Genomic DNA, 18,143 nt, shown 5'->3' with positions numbered 1-18,143 from the left:
CCTGCGAATGAGGATGATGATGTCCAGCCGTGTCGACCGGATGGTGATGCCTCGCCGTCGTGTATGGCGCGTAATTGCACCAACTCTGAGAGAAGCTCTGATGGCAGGACGACACGGCCGGATCGGCGGCGCCGGCAGCCCCGGTGGTGGATCCACCAGTAGTCGACGTCGTAGTTGCCGCACCGGCCGAGTTGTAGGACTTGTAATCCGAGGTAGATCCAGCGGTACTGGCAGATCCAGCGGTAGCGGCTGCGGGTGACCAGAAAAGCCCGGCCTTCCGGTTGTCCCTGGAGGAACCGGAGGTCGAGGTGGGATCGGCCGCCAGGTTGTAATACGTCGGGGGATTGTTACCCCCGTAAGTCTGATGATGGTTCAACGATTCGCCCGCCGTGGACGAGTAATGGGAATCCTGGGGATGATGCGGACTGTAACTCCAGCCGCCTTGGGAGCCCGCTGAATGAGAGTGCCGTATCACGCCTGCTGCGCCCGCACCACCTGGCGCGCCTGATGACTCCACGCAAGCTACTTCTCCGTAAGCGGTACCACCGCCTCCTGGTGTCGCTGTTAATCTCTTGGCTGGTATATGAAGTGGCCCGGCTGCACTGTTGCTCGCTACCGAAGAAGCGCTTGGCGAGGTCGAACTGGCGCTTGCTGTAGGCGCCGGTGGCGCTGTCGTTGCCGATGATACCGGTGCACCAGGTGAAGTCGGTGTTGTCGCTTGATGAGAGCCCGGTGTCGAGGTTGTTTGCTGTTGAATCGATACGAGGGTCGAAGCTGTTGGTGGAACTGGCGGCGGGCTGTCCTCGTAGAGGGAACCGTTCATCATGGCCCACCAGGTCACCCCGGTGGAATTCCCCGCTCCGGTTGCTGCTCCCATCGGCGTGACGGAGCCAGGGTGGCCCACGCCGGAGCCACATAGCGGCGCGGCGTGAACATTATCGTACAGCGTCGCCGTCGAGCAAGCCACGTGATCGGCGATGGTGCAGATGATGACGGTTTATTGCCGGTGTTATAACAATATTTATGTCGACGTCCGCGTCGATTAATGTAGGTGATGGTCCCGTGACCGCCGTATGCGTTTAGTGAAATCACGAATTACGCGCGATAAATCAGCACAAATCGACCAGAGTTCACCCAGAATGTAAAAGTCGTCGCATGATCATCGTGATAACAATGTAATGATGAGCAAAGCGGTTATATGTAGATTAGCGATTGTCCCAGCGAAACACACCGCGATCGAACGAAAAACGTAGCGTGGACCCCGCGAATAGGTCCAGGAGTAGAAAACACGACAAACGTGCGCGTGATGGAAGAGGATTTTCACCGAGGACCGAAGAACGGAGCGCTCATCGTGATCGAGCCGGTCGTGTTGTCCGTGAATTCACGGAGTAAATAAAGAAAGCGCGTGCAGAAGGTAGCGGAGGCGCGAGGAGTGAGTGAAGGCGGGTGGGGATAGGGAAAATCGTGCGGGTACGCGCGTCGTCCGATGACGGGGGTTGGTGGCGGGAGAGAGGGTGTACAGCGCCGCAGCAGACAGGTGGAGGGGTAGATAAACGTGGAACAGAGAGAAACGAAGAGAGGCACGGGCAGCGCGAAGGATAGACGGGGGCACGATAAAGTGCTTGGCAAATCCTCGAACGAGAGAGGTCCACACGCGGTGATGAGAATCACGACGTCGACGACGATGTTGACGACGTCGGATAAGATAATCGATGTGATAGCAGCGAGTAACCCACGTGCGAACGTCGCCAACCGTGGAGTCGATTAATAATTCGTCCAGATATTATGCGGTCGTCCAATCGGCCGATCCAACGATGCGGGATGAGGGTTGAAACGAAAACAAAATGACACAGCGCGATTTAGTGCATCGTTCGGACCGCGATAACTCCGGAGCGGCGATTGCGCTCGATCGCCACGCGTTAAGAGGGAAAACGTTGGTAAAGCTAGCGCGCAATTTAATGCGAGCACCAGCTATGACACTTGGCAATCCGTCGATCTTCGGTAGGTTAATTCACTGCGCGACTAACTGCGCTATGATCGTCCCGTGGCCTACCGTATACAAGCCACACGTCGCCCCGTCTCTATCATCAGCGAATACCGTCAACCCCATCATTACGAAGGAGTTCCGAGCGCGATTCATCAAACGTTTCGCTCGCGCGTACAACGTCCGCAATCTATGCAATCACGAAACTCACTAACGGCGAAAATTCCAACATTAGAGCCTGGAGTCGTCACGAAGGGGGAGAAGTTCCCGAATCAAAAGCAGAATCCCTTTATCTCTCTCGTTTTTTTATCTTCAAATCAATCAAATCAGGGTAGAACCACCCCTTGGTATTAAGCGTAATGTGACCGAAGGACTCTCGGCAGGTAGTAGAACGCTTCTTCAGTTCCAAGGATCGTGCGCCAATAGACACACGCACGATGCTCACACACATACAGAATAATCCCCCTTTCTTCTTGCTGGCCTCGCTGAGCCGAACTGAGCGTCAACTGAGAGCTCTGCCCGCGACTTGGAGTCGAACGGGCCAAAAGTGACGCGAGCGCGATCTCTCGGATCGGTTTGCAAGCGAAGCCCGGACGGACTCGTCTCCCACCCTCTTCTCACGACCGCTTCTCGCTCTCGCGCGCGTTTCTTGGCGTTCTCCCCCCATCCCCCTACCACGCGTGCTCTAATCTGCTTTTCTTCCTCTTCTCCACCGTTGCAGGCCAGCAAGCACGATATACCAACTATCTTACGGAGACTGCTCTTCTTGCCTTTCGACGAGTATTACGAACCACCAAATTTCAATACTGCTGTTTTTTCTCTCGAGAAGACAGGCGAATGAAAAAAAAGATATAAAGATTGTACAAACGAAGACTAGACGACGAAACGACAGCAGTTACACTTATAGTACTTAACAAGAAATTGTACTTGGCTGGATACCATTTTAATAATGGTGCCTTCTACTAACAAATATATTACTGAATTAAGAAATTTAAATTCTTTTCCTTTTTTGTTCATATTTTCTAATTCAAAAATATATGATTATATTAATAAAGTTTTTTTTTTTAATTATATATAATAGAACTTGTGTGTCTATGTTAAAATGACAAGAGTTTAATCAAAATTTCAATCAAATTTAAAAATTAAATTTTTTGTATACTTCATTACAAAGAGAATATACTTACATTAGTCATAATTGATATCTACAAATATAATAAATTTTAAAAGTATGGTTACGTAATGGATTCTTATCTCCGAATGTAATACACTCTAATGAGTCTATTCTTGTATTAGTAATATTTCTTTCTAATAATAGTAATAAATAATAGTCGACCTTGTTTTGCTGGTATCTTTATGGCTATAATTTGGTCACGGTTATAATTATATTTAACGATTTCATTTTACGGTTATCATTATATATTAGCGTTCGCAGGTGTAGTTACATTTATCAGAGACCGTTTCGTTCATTTCAGATAGCTAAGCTTCTTCATAAGTTATCTTTCTGATATTTACATTACGTATATTATCTTAATATTACAACTTCTTCTCTCCTTAATTCTAGAAGCGTACATCTATCTTTTCTTTCAATTTCTTTATTTGCTGTTATAATTATAAATTTTTAATTACCATTTTTAACGAACAAGCTATCGAAACTTATTAGGAATGCATCCAAACTTCTCGCGTCTTCCTTCCCACGAAACGTCACGTGGTTAGTGAAATGCCTTCATGGATCACGCCTGACAGCAGCCACAGTCAACTTTGATAGTGTGTACGTGCATGTACACGCAGTGCGAGCAATACGTCATGGCAGTATTGCAGTCTAAATCTCGGTACTTTTATGGGCAGTAAAGTAAAACGGTCTGACAACAACTCCGGTAGCACACACGCTTTCCATCTGTTTGTCCATCAATGTCGTGTGCCATCAGACTGTGTTACTCACGATAGAATCATGTCTTAATGATCACGCATTAGTAATCAGAAATGCAAAAGTCTTTAAAAATTCTGCAATAATTTCAAATTAACGAAAAATTTTTATGACAAAGTTTCAGTTTGGACAAATTTAAATCTTATCGCTTTTCACTTACGTGAGTACAAAAAGAATTTATTATTAAATAATAAATAAAATTCACACATGTAATATTTAATAAATATAATTAAATAAATAACTTGGAAAGTTATAGAGCAAAACTAATCTTGTTATTGCTTCAAATAAAACTATTTCGGTATTAATAAAAAATAAATTAAATGTTCCAGATTTAAATTCAACCTAAATAAAATAAAGGTCAAAATATTTTTTTTATTCAAACAAAAAAGAATGACTTTTAAATATTTTTTTTACTAATAGATATAAATAATCATATCAAATATGTTTTTTTTTTTTCAAAAATGCCTTTAAAAGATATGTCTAGTGAATATTAAGATTTCTACGACGTTTAATGTACCTGGTTATATAATGAATGGAATCTAATATGACGGCGAGACGAAAACGGGGTCGATTGGTCTGTCAGCGGCGAACCAGACAATAGGACGATTTCGAATCGCGATCGTGTCAGTACACGTGTACTAAGTAGGAAACACAACTCGCGCTTGAATACGAGTGTAATAAATCGCGCGGGAGGCGCGAGCCACCCGACGTTTGTTGTACAGGCGACGCGATCATGAATGGACTTTATAGCAGCCCGCCCATTTATAGGTAGTATGCGCGCGGTTTAGTAGCTATGGGCTTAGTGTGACGCGGTTGTATACAATCCTCTGTTTACTGCAAGTACGTACCTAGGAAATGGATAGGTTTATGGCCAGATTTTCATTCGGGCTTTCGAAGCTGATCATTCACTAAATTAATAGGAATTAACCTGCATATAGCACACATTGACGCGAAAAAAACGCATTGCCTTGTTATATACAATTTTTATATTTGGTATATGCTTGTTATCGACTGATTGCCAAGTGCCGTATAGTATTCTTGATACATTTATTCAAATTTAATATTTCATATAGCGTATGTTGTAGTAGATATTATAAATATTATGTTCTATTTAATTCTAATCAAATCAATATTGTGGAAAATAAAATTCTAAATACAAATTAGGATTAATGTTATGTAACTCACCTTGTATACCGGGCAGTGTTCCGGGGAACACGCGGGAAAGCCTATAATATTAAACAGATTGCGATTAATTACGTGCTTTATTTACAAAATTTGTATCGCTTTTTATATGTAAAAAAAAGGTCCGACAAAAATATTGCAAATATGCCTTTTTACGAATATTATAAATAATTCAATACTGCTCCAAGTACATAAATGAACGCTAATAATGTAAAGCTACATATAACAATTTGGAAAAGACGTACCTGCTGCTCAGCTCGAACGGGTGAAACGTCTTCTCCACGGCGCCGTACACTTTGAGGCCTTTTATTTACAAGTCCAAAAGGAAAAACGTCAGCCTGTAAAAAAAACCGGAAGTGCAAATTAAATGGTCTGTTGGTTAATAACTGTCCTTCATAACGGGTCATGAGTTTTATATAACTTTTAGTAGTTTCTATCACGGCAGGTATAAAGTTCTCTACCTTGTACAACCATTAATGCGACGCCATTCCATAACGAAACCATTCCATAACGAAACTTTGCTCTACCTTTACACTCGGAGACTTAGTTTTATCGAACCACTTAAAAATGTTCATTACTCATCTTATAGTCAAATAAATGATATTCAATTACAAAACAACTTGATATTTCAGAAAACCTTTATCTGTCTGAAACTCGTAGTTTTAGATGAGAAAAATTCAACTTATTCATATGTGCAATAATATTTATCAATGCAATGCTTCATCTTATCTGTAATATTTAGTGAATAAATATATTACGAGCGTCAAGAAATTGAAACCGTTCACGCAAAGAAACGAACATTACAATTAATTGATCGCTGTGATTTCTTTAACATAGAAAATTTATTTGTATTTGTGAGTTTCGATTTACCATAAGGGGCTTGAATGCTAAAGCTTAAAAATAGAAAAGAGAAAATACTCTTTGGAGGAATTTATCGAATTTAAATCTCCCCGAGATAGAATTTATTATCGAAGTTAAGAATGAAAGTTGAGTAGGAAGAGATGGGTTACCTAATGTGGAAAAGATATTATCTTGAAGTTGTACGTGTAATAATTGATGGAAATTTAACAAACTTAAATTAAATCTGCTTTTTGGCCTTATATTTAATATATTATTATAAATTAAGTTCGATATTTCAATTTTATGACTTTCATTTTTTTTGTGCTAATATAAAATGACATTTTGCGTTCAATCCTATTTAATTTATTTAAAAATTTTTTATAATATTAAACGTTACTATCGTATACGTTTAAATATTAAATTTTCGACAAAACTGTTTAAAAACTGTGTTTAAAAATGTATTTATACCAATAGACGTCTCTCGTCTAATAAAGACTATTTAGCGTCTCTCTAAATGTCACAATCGAGCGAAAAATTTCGTTTTCCTGGTCAAGGGAGAAATAATGTCGGCGAAATGTGGGCAGGACGTGCTACGTAGATATTACGTTTAAGGTTGAACAATAAGGGGACGGCGGAAGGTCGAAAAACGTGTTTGGCAAACTCTGCCTGTGCAAACCCGAGGAGATTGGTCGAGGGCGCAGAACAATCGGAAAGAGAGACACGAGAAAGCTCTCGGTTCCCTTCCTTTCGTTACTAAGGGGATGACGTTACTAGGATGCCCATACTAACGGACTCACACGCATGGTCACTCGCGTAAAACATTTGGGAGAACTGGTCTACTCAGAAATCCATTGGCCAAGAAAGAAGAAGAGAAAATAGATGGAAGAACTAATCCTTTTGTCACCCAATATATTATCCGATTTCTTGTAAGCTGCCCTTAAAATCAAATCTAAACATGCATGATTTTCTGCAATTATACACCATTTTGAATGGATTATATGAAAAAATTTTTTAACAAAAATCAAATATTATAAATAAAAAAAATTAAAATCAATAAATAAGATACGTAATAATCCTAATATACTTATATTAAGAAATTAATATATTTTGAAATATAAATTAAATTTTTTCGAAAATGAAATTAACTTCGTAATGAATTCTAAGCGTGTCATTAGTTATTGTACGCTCCGTGATTTGTGTATTACAAATAAACATCTTTAATGAGATTCTCCGCACAGACAAAGAAAGTAATTTAAGAAGTTCATATATTTTCCATCACTTTGTGGTTACGTGACTAACACAGTAACGCACTGTGTGAGACATCTCTTCACAATCTTTATTATCTCTAGCGCCTTTTATCTCTCCTTCCATTCATAGTTTCAAGTTGAAATGAGGTTTCGTTATATCCATAGCATTCAATGTTTAAGCGACCGTCAATCGTTTTCTATATTTCAATATTATATTATTCAATATTTCTCCGCATTTTTTAAAGTTTAATTTAAACAGACATCATTTAAAATAAAAAATTGTAAATGCAAATAAAAAAGTTTCTTTTAAGCAAATATTTAATTAAAAAAACTTTTTTAACATTTAAACTTTTTGATCTTTTACGCATCAAAAAAATTTCTATTAATTTCCGCTCGCTTTTTCTCTCTTGCCTTGTCTCTCATTACGCTGACAGACGGTAACCCTAAGCATAACATAGCGGAAGATTTAATTCCTCCGAGATGATTAAAAAAATTCAACCCTTCTACATAATAAAGAAATCTCAATTCCCACTGGACGGTGAAATTGAAATATAATGTTTAGGGTACTGTGTGCTATTTCGAGAACAATTCGCCGGGAGCCGAAAAAGTAACGTAGAATAATAACGTAAATAACAACAGTTCACGTATCTAAATCATAATTTTACTCTTCATTTAAGTGCATGTTATTTTATTACATGTATCCAAGCAGTGTATTCGAAGTGGAAAGATTTCAATCTAATTAAGACATATGTCGTTTCACATTGAATGTTTTAAGTGCGGACGTTGAAAATACGTCCGGTGTGCGAAGTTGCTCGCAGGGGTCGCAAAGTACAAGGGGTTGAAAGAGCGGAATATCGGGTCTCTCATAACCGTGTGATGCGACGCGTGCCAGTTTCAGCGGGGCGTCGAGACGCCTTTCGGCGCTTCAATGCTGTCGGCACCGGGACGCCCTCTCGTTTCGGAGGCAGACGCTATGGCCGGACGACCAATCCCGATCGGCGGTTCGTGGAGCGCTTCCAATATGGCAGTGGCGTGCGCCCAGCGGGACGTGGAACTGGTGTACTATGTCTGATGAAAGCGACTAGTTGAATCTTTCTTTGACGAGCCACTTCATTAATTTCCACGTGTTATTTGCAATATAACATCAATTAATCAATTCCAATATATCTTAGTAGAAATGTCTGAATTGATCCTACGGCGTTTTCAAGATAAATGGCACGTGCTGATTTTATTTATCACAAACGTTCACGTTTCGACTATTAAAATGCAAATTAATGTATATTCTCTTTAACTTCATTAATAATGTATTATGTTGTTTATAATGGCATACACAAATTCCACGTAAGATCTATAACTCTCAAGCAATCGCAGTTAATTCATGCAAAATTTATACAGAAACATAACTTTAATTATTCTTAATTTTTTATTTTGTTCAACATTGTCTGATTTCGAACACGTAAATACTAATCGCGAAACAACGAATCGCACACAACCCGTAATAGAGTGATTTCAAGTCTTAGAATCGTGTCGCCTTTTTTGTTAACTTGAGCTATAGCCACTTTACTTTATTCGTCGTATATCTATACATAATATAGACCTACAACTGGAACAACATACAAGCGCCAGGATTTTTTATTGGAGTAAGAATAGAGAAGAAGCAAAAAGAATCAAAGGATAATATAGGAAGGGAAAGTTTAAAAGGGCTTGTAAACGGTGGAAAGGTAGTGGTGAGCTTGAGCACGTAGGCAACGTGAATGTATGGCGGTTCGGTATTGAGTCAAGAATGGGCTAGCTAGACCATTTCGTGTTCCTGGGGTTGCGTCGTCATGGGAACCTGGTCCTCATCAGGCAAAGTCTCTCAGAATTTTTCTTCATTCTTTCGTTTCTGTTGCTCTTCCACGCGGATCTATCGTCGCTCCTCTACATATTCCGCATGTCGCCCTAATGCTTTGCATCGTTTTACCTGAGGAATGTGCACACATCTATCGATGCACGTCTTGCATCCAAAAGATCCCGATAATATATTTCGTATATTAATATTATGAAAGTGCTGCTTAAGATGTCATTATCACAATTACAAAACAATTGAATGAGTCTGTAACTCATTAAGTAAATTATTTTCGAACATATTTTATCTTTTTGCTTTTTTAAATCAATTATTTACACAAAAAATCTTATCAATTTTTCGTATTAAATATATCTTGTACTGTAACAATTACTATTATATGCAAAAATAATTGATACAAAATAGAAAAAAAGCAATTATAATAAAAGTAATATTGTTGAATATGCAGTTAACAATTAATCGGATGTAATCGATTTTCAGTATACCTAGCTGTAATAAAGTAAGTAAAGCGATATAGTGTGTCACGAGACATTTTCCTCGCGTTAAGTACTCGAAGAGATTGGGGCCGTATGGAAGCAGTGCTATAGATAGAAAGCTATCCGGCAACCATGCCTCGTGAGAGATATCCAGATGCCAAAGCATTAGCCTCATCCCCAAATCCTCGTCCATAATTTTACCCCGGTCGACTCTACCTTATCTCAGTTCATTTTGAATATATTACGGCACAGCAATACCCACGGTTTCTGTACAATTTAGGACATTGTATATGCACTCCCTCCCATACAAGCATATATACAGATACTTAAGGGACTAAATGTAATTTCGTGACTTTTATTTGCTTCAAAGAGTTCCAGATTCCTTGTTATATCCGAGATAACGAACCACCATTCTAAGATTAACATGGCGCTGAGTTTTCATTTTATAATTTGATCGCCGCACAAAGTATTCAATGTATCGCAGAGAAGGCTATTAAAAAATAATACAATACAATATAAAAAGATTCAAAATACTATAATTCTTTAAACGATTCACTTAAGAGAAAGTTGTGGATAATACTTGTAATTCATATTTACCTACGAATCTACATAAATACATCTTATAATAATAAAATAATTGTATACATAAATATAACGAGCCTCAAATTCTCCATCATTTAAAATTATGTAAAATTATTTCAAATACACAAATTGTAATACAACATTATTATGCAAATTGAACAAGAAAAAATTGTTTAATAAAAGAAAGAATTAATTGTTTATGGGGGGGGGGGGAAGTTGCAAAGTCCTACTATGATTCATGTATCCTGATTATACATTTCTGGATAATTTTGAATAAATGGTGTGTATTTCCAATTTAAGTATTGTTGAAATTAATTATAATTATATAATTATCGAAATTAATTTCAATGACCAATGAATTTTCCAATTAACAATTTTTGATTCCATTAAGTGTAAAAATATAATTTATAATAAAACAGCTAAAGTGAATGTTTTCAAAATCAAGTACTCGACTAAAAACTTTTCTAGATTTTAAAAAAATTCTTTTTCTTCCACTTCTTTTTTTTCTATGATATTACATCAGTCTTTTTTTGACCCAAGCTGCGCTGAGCTACAACGAAAATACATAGAAAAGAAAGTACACTAGAGAACGTTAACGATTCATAAGTTTTTCCAGTTGCTTGTCTGCTAACTTTATGGCTATGGTTGTTGTCTTCAACCTTTCGATCGATTTGACAATTTTACGTTTGATTTATGACCTGACGAGTGTAATATCTTTGAAATAAGAAGAAAAAGGGTTAGAATGGAACATTTGGTTGGATAAACCTGGTTCAAACTTACAAAAAACATGACGTCGCTGCATTCCGTGCCATGTCTAGCCATTATTTATCCAAGTGGCAATGTTCCATAAATAATTCAACTAAAATAATACGATTACAAGCACGATCTCTCCTTAGAATTCAGTCTCGGCTTTCACCGATGGCGTAAATGCCATAACTGTCGCTAGATCATGCGCGGGACAGACATGTGAACGCATATAAACTCATATAAACCCAACGAAGCTTTTCTTTTCATTTCTAATAGTGGAATGAAACAAAAATATCTTGTAATACAGGATAATAAATTCTCGAGCATTGCGATAATTATTTTATAATAGATATATGAATCACAGATTATTCACAGCTAAAATTACTTTTGTTACTTTAAACGTTATAGAAACAATGTAAATAATTATATTGTTATAATTATTTACATTGTTTCTATAACGTTTAAAGTAACGTTTAAAGTATAACACAATGTAATTATAAAATTAATGAGTGTATTAAAGTTACAAACGAATGTATGTTGAATTGAATTACAATATAATATATGTACAACGCGAAAAATTATTTGGAGAGACACTTTAATGGAGCAAACAATTGAAAAAATTCCAGAGGATAAGAAATAAAATTCGTTATATTAATACTTTTAAAGCAAATATTCGTCGAGGACGATACGCGCGCGCGCGCGGTATTCTTATCGCACATGCGAATGTATCCATATTTTGCTGAACCTTCACAAAAGCGGCTACTGAATATATTTACTTACATTAATGCATATATACGTCCGCAAACACGCTATAGCTTATACATATATACATACATGTATAAAATATATTTTACATAGACGGTCACACACAGATCCCAAGATCGCAGACCCTGATAAAATTGGCATCGTGATTTACATGCAGCGGATGGAAAAAGCAACGTAAATAAAAATTTATAAAAATAATGTTTTCCTTTAATACCCCACTCAATATTGATGAATTTTTATGAGTTTACATTTATAAATTCAATAATTGCTACATATATCTTTGAAAGAGTGACATTTATTAATAAATAATATTATTATTAGCAATTATTACCAATCGTTACCTGGCAAAGTATGTGTATATGTTTTACGAAATTATATTTTGTATTGTGATATCTGTAAATAATTTCTTTATGCGTTGTCGAAAACACAAATTTCTTAAACGTTTGCATCCAGATACATTATAAGTAGGAAAACAGTTTTTGCGAACGATTCGACCCAAAATTCAATGAAAATTCTTCCCAGGTTTGCTAAGCAAGTTTTTCATACAAAGTGAAAGTAGCAACCAGTTGAGTAACCTGACATCCCTTTTCCGAAAAGCAGTCTACACTTGGCCTTCAAGAGAAAACGTTCGTCCAGTTCACAACATTTTAGAAAGTACAAATTTCTTTTAAATATATATTATATTTTTCAAAGTTTTTTGTTCATTTGGTTACATAACAAAATTGGATTGCATATTTCTCACAGAATAAAGCAGAAAAATAGAAGTAAGTAATTTGTTCAATTTACATTAAGATACACCGAAAGAAAAAATTGGCTTAATACGGCATAGCATTTTTAATTGGCTGCTGCTAATTTATATTTACAATAATTAAATATTCTTAGGTGCACATAAAAATATAGTGTAATTTCATTCACAAAAAATACAAAATTCTTAAACAAGTGAAAAATATTGATAGAGTGCATCATGGTTGTTAATTCTGGATCAAAATTTGTTTTGCTTATAACAGGCGTTCAAACTGATTCAATTTGAACTACCTATACCTGTCGAAGTACATACATGACTCAGTGGCCAAATCTGCGGTCCATAAAAATAGTTACAATGTTCTACCGACGCGTATGATGAAAGAGATCCGTGACGAGTCGGCACGAGCCCCTAGCGCAGCTGTGAGAAATGCACACCTATAGGTACTAAGCATCGACGGGCCGCGCGCGACCATAAAATGATCGTAAAAACTTAATTTTACGAGAGACATAATATATTTGCCACCACCATCGCCATCACCAACTACATCGGCATCGTCGAAGAAACGGTTGCAAACCACGGGGCAAAATTTTGTAAATGTATACAAACTCCGCACGAGACATCGTGCCAAATGATCATCGGAAGAACGTTTGCATGAAGAAGATTTTCCTGCTCTGCTTCTTTTCGGAGATATAAAGAGGACAAGAGTCTGAGGATTTATCATTGAACGAGGTAAAGTCAAAAGAGCTATGAAGTATATACTTAATTATTTAATTAATCTATTAATCAATCTATAATTTGAAAAATAAGTACTTAATTATTATAATAAATGGAGAAAATTCTTCGCACTTGAAAATTTGATATATTAAAATTTCAAACATATATTAATTGAGACGTGCCACGGCAAAATTATACAAATGCGTTTTATTGTATAAATGGGTGTAAGTGCTGTGTTCCGTCACATATTGATGTTTTCCATGGAAAGTGCTATTATAAGCAGAGAAAAATGAGTAGTATAACTCAAAACATTGTAAGTCTATTACGCAATTGGCATATTTATTTAGACTTAGAACGTTTTGACTAGCATTTTGATTTATAACCGCAAGAAATATTTTTTTAATATATAATTGCAATATAAAATTTATATATATTCTTGGAAACAAACACGTCATATAGGACTTTAAATGCTAATTTCCAGAAGAGATCTCGATAAAGAAGTCACTCATCAGTACGGACCGAGTTGCAAAGCCGTCTCGCGAAGAACATTTTGGAACGACGGGAACTCGACTCCCAGCCAGAACATCATTCCCTTTACGACCAATTAGTAGATCCAGAAACATACCTACCCTGCATGAAAAAAAAAGAATGAGAAACCCGAAGAAAGAAGTCGCCAAGCCACAAACTTGCGGTAATCTGCGAAACGAACTTCACGAATCAGCCAGCGCGGCCGCTATCCGAATTTTTCTGGCGAATGTTAAAACGGTATGCCGAAAACGCCGAAGTTAAGGAATGTGTAATCAGCCAATTCCGTGAGGTGGGTGGTCCCGACATGTGAATCCCGCTTAAAATGACCGCCGTGTCATCGGAACGTGGAGAGGAGAGCCGTTGTGCTATCGAGCCTTACGGAGGGACGGATATGAAGCCGGTTAATGTGCACGTGCACGCTCATCGATTTTTCACTTACACTTATCTTTACATATCCTCAATAAAGGATCTGTTTTTTAACAAAAAGATTGTCTCTATCGTGATGTGCATTTTCTGATCGCAACGTTGTGATAAAACCAATGAGAATTTACATGTTATTTATAATCAGTATAAAAAATTACTTTAAAAAAATATAATGTATACATATATATCATCGGAACAATAACAATGCGTTGTAAATTAAAATGATACGTTTTAATTTACATAAACGAAAGTTAGATAAATATGTATCTATTTAATTACTTTAGAGAAATCAGTAGAGTAGTTTACAAACATCTAAACCTAAATAATTTCTTTAAAAAAATGGAGAATTATATATAATATGATAATCACAAATCTGTATCACAAAACCATACAGCAGCATTCATCTAAGATGACTAAACATTTATAATAGGTAGTAGAAGTAATCTACCAGCAATTACTTTAACGATGCATATTAATTAGGACAATAAAACCTCTTACGAGGGTATAATTATAATATTGAATTATGAGCGACGTTTACTCTTGTCACGCAATATTAACGACATAGCCTGTTGCCGCTTACGCATTCATTCACGAAGTTAGACATTGGATTAGTAAAAGCCAAATGTGTGAAGCTTCTGTTGCGAGCAAATCCATCTGTACTTTTGATGTCTTCATTCCCTCGAGTCAACGAGGGAAATATTAGAGAAGAGAAAGAGAAGAACGTGATGCAATAAATTTCTTCATATATCATTACTTGTCATCTCTTAAGTAGTTACATAGCGCTTAGATAAGAATTTACGTTAATTGTTGTACGAAACAGTTGGCATGTAAAATTAAGAAGAGACTATAGAATCTGCTTTTTTAAGGTGGGAGACAAAAATTGATGAAGGACCTTCTTAATGGACGAACAGAACATTTTAGGCAAATCGGCATACAGACAGATGGCTATCAAAGAACGAGTTGAATATAGATGAAGAGAATATTCAACAAGATTCCCTCAAAATCGGGTTATACTGGACAGGTGAGTAGACGCACTTTTACCAAAGAGCATTATTCTAGTCGCCGCTTGTGTATCTTACACGGAAGCCCGCTTAAACATTTTATGGGGTGGTCGGTGTAATTTGATGGCCCATAAAAACGCCTAGTCTAGTTTTTCCCAGGGCATCGTCATCCGTCGTCGGCGCAGGCCACGCGCCTCTTTGACGTTTCATGACCACGATTTCCTAAACATCGCTCCATCATGCTCGGATTTACGTCTCTTTAACCTCCGTGAAGCGTAACACGCGCTCAATGTTGCTCGGGACGTCAGTAATGTCGCACGCTCATCGAAGTCTCGAATGATGACAGGGTAATGCTATGTTATTTGTAAGATATAATCACTAAAATATTTAATGTCAAAATTGTGAAACGGTGAAGAAAGATGATGTCTCCACAGATCTTTGCCGAAGAAAAATCGATCTCAAATTTTTCGAAGAATTTATAAGTTTGTTTGAATGTTAAGTTATCACTTGAAACGGAACTCGAAGCTCGTTGCTGCAACTGAATCAGCCACTATTGCCGACGGTGAAACGGATGGCTTTGCGACGACCAATGAAACGGCACTACCAAGGTATCCACTATGATCGAAGTAAGCCGAAGCAGCCCTGAAGCAGGAAACGGGAAACGTGGTGGAAATTGAAAATGTGATGGACGACAGGACATAGGGGATAGAGATGGCGATCCGGATATTGGAGTAAAGGTGGAAATTTATGGAAAATACGAGAGTCGTGTTTGCGCGTTCTATGTACGCGCATTAACACATTACCACGGATATTAAACTAAAACTAGAAATACTATGACACGAAACGTAAGTAGTTACAAAAATACGGGACATCTTTGTTTATTCAAAGCTAAAGTTATTGAAACTGTTTCAGAAATTGTGTTAAAACACGGTGACTTAGAAGGTTGTTTTTTGTAAAGCATACAAAATAAAAGTTATTTAACTTTTACACAACGCCAGCTCAACTGTTTTAAGATAATAAAAAGTTGAACTTTTTTATCTTACAATCAGGTAAAAAAACATGAGATAGAATGGTTGATACGCAAGCGTGGAAGTTGATACGCTACATACAGTAATCTAAGTTGTGTTTATGGCTGAATATATATGCATAGCAATCCGGTGAATCGTGGTAGCGCGAGAAACTCATTACCCCGTGGGGCGAGTATTAGCATATTTAGAGACTGTTTCCCCCTTTCTTCTCTTAGCCCCACCTACCATCCCTTACTTCATCCCCCTGGCTTGCCTTCCACCATTCTAGTCTGTCAGCCGCTGCGCATCCCTCGCCGCTGGTAAGGATACAGCTAATGCATTATCTCAACAGAAGAAATATTTTGGTATTACTATTTCTTTATAACAAATCAAACTAACCAAGACTCCTTATAAATCAAAGAATTGGAAAGAATAAGGGCATTAGGAGTCAGGCGCAGGAGACGTCGCGCAAATAAAACACCTATGAAGGATGAAACTTCTTTATTCACTAATCGCGTTTACATATTTTGGCTTAAAAGTGAGCCGAAGTGCGTTTAGTGAATAAAGAAGTTTCACGCTTCATAGGTGTTTTATTTGCGCGACGTCTCCTGCGCCTGACTCCTAGTGCCCTTATTCTTTCCAATTCTACTATTCCTTTATGTTGAGATTAACTGTACATGATGCCAACCGATATCAATTTAATGCAGGCAAATCGCACTGACATAATTACATGTTCATACATTCTAAAAATCTTAAAATTATAATAAATTAAAACTGCATCTAATATTTTTGATTAAATCAAAATCGCAATGGATAGTGTCCCAAATGCGCTAGCACTATATTGTTACACGCATAAGTAGATGCGAAAGGTATATGAGGTGCGGAGAACCGTAGAGAAAGCTAAATAATCAAGGGAGCTCATCCTGAGAGACAATTTAACTTAATGAGAGGCAGTCTGATCCACCTCTGGTATTTCTCATTCTATTCTCCGCCTTCATCTCATCGGGTGGTATAGTACCAGTTCTCCACAATCTATTCTTCACTTAGTTCCACATTTCTTCTCCATTTTTCCTAAACTTCGCCCGACTAACATCTGCTCTTTCTAAAAACCCGTCCCTTTTGTCTACCCAACGCTACAAAAAAAATTCTAGATAAAACGATATATAATTACTATTCCAGCCTACCAAAAATATTTCAAAATTGATGTTTATCTGATCGTTCCTTGTAATGGAAAAAATCCAAGAAGTTTACGATGTTTTCTATTTTATTTTTAACGTCACAATTTACAAAAATAATGATCTTTTTTCTGTAGACTACTGATCCAGATCTGTTGCGGCAAACCAGATTCTACGAATCGCACGCATATGCCGACGTTTACGTTTGGTTGTCGAGAAATCTTCGTTTATGTATTGCGAATCTCTGTTTATATTACTACATTTGCTCGTCAGCTGTATTACATGGCACAGTTTACTCAACTTGTTCGTAGTTCTTAATTAGTATAAAAAATTCCAAACTAATCTCTTGCATTACGATAATAGTTCCTTATTTTTATTTCATATTTGTGAACTTTCTGAGCAACTGTTACTTAACATACAATATTTTGTGTTCACTTTATTGATTGTTTCTTTGATGTCATTTTTCTTTATTTTAAAAACTATTTTTATATTCTCATTTCAACATAATACACGAAATCATTTACAATTTAAACAATTATATGAAATAATGTTCTAATTAATTAATTTAATCCATTTACACACACACATGAATAATTTATGTAGCGAAACAATTAATAGATAATATTCTTTTTAGCTTATCTTAAGTGTGAAGTAAACTAAATATAAAACAGTTTATATATATATAGAGTCTGGAAGTCTTTATTGCATCCATTTTGTATTTCGTGCTTATGAATCACTCAAGTTCAATCAACCAATCCGACTCGGCTATGAAACTTTAACGGAAACACTTCAGACGGTCTAACGAGGACTCGGCAATTATATGACGTATTATCCTCAAAAAACTCAAATGTTAATAATTATCTCTGTATGGATCAATGTTACCTAAAAATAATATCTACAAGTCGTACCTTACTTTAGAAAAATAGATAGATTCCCTTTATAATTTATTTAATTTTT

General features: G+C 37.0%; 2 protein-coding genes across 2 annotated transcripts in view; both read right to left on the bottom strand.

Annotated features, from left to right (window-relative positions):
• LOC108766227 (homeobox protein HB1) overlaps positions 1–2,529 on the bottom strand; it is an 8,282-nt gene extending 5,753 nt beyond the window's left edge. Inside the window, exon 1 of the mRNA XM_018515392.1 lies at positions 6–2,529. Within this exon, the coding sequence (XP_018370894.1) occupies positions 6–877 (872 nt within the window). The 5' untranslated portion in view covers positions 878–2,529. The remainder of the gene's footprint in view (positions 1–5) is intronic.
• Positions 2,530–12,133: 9,604 nt separating this feature from the next.
• Positions 12,134–18,143, bottom strand: part of LOC108766226 (uncharacterized) — a 78,041-nt gene continuing 72,031 nt past the window's right edge. Inside the window, exon 4 of the mRNA XM_018515391.1 lies at positions 12,134–12,205. Coding sequence (XP_018370893.1) covers positions 12,134–12,205 — 72 coding nt within the window. The remainder of the gene's footprint in view (positions 12,206–18,143) is intronic.

Source organism: Trachymyrmex cornetzi, unplaced genomic scaffold (assembly GCF_001594075.2).
Source record: "Trachymyrmex cornetzi isolate Tcor2-1 unplaced genomic scaffold, Tcor1.1 scaffold579, whole genome shotgun sequence".
In the NCBI taxonomy this organism is placed as follows: Eukaryota; Metazoa; Arthropoda; class Insecta; order Hymenoptera; family Formicidae; genus Trachymyrmex; species Trachymyrmex cornetzi.
The sequence above is the reverse complement of the archived record's forward strand: the minus strand, read 5'-3'. Positions and strand labels throughout refer to the sequence as shown.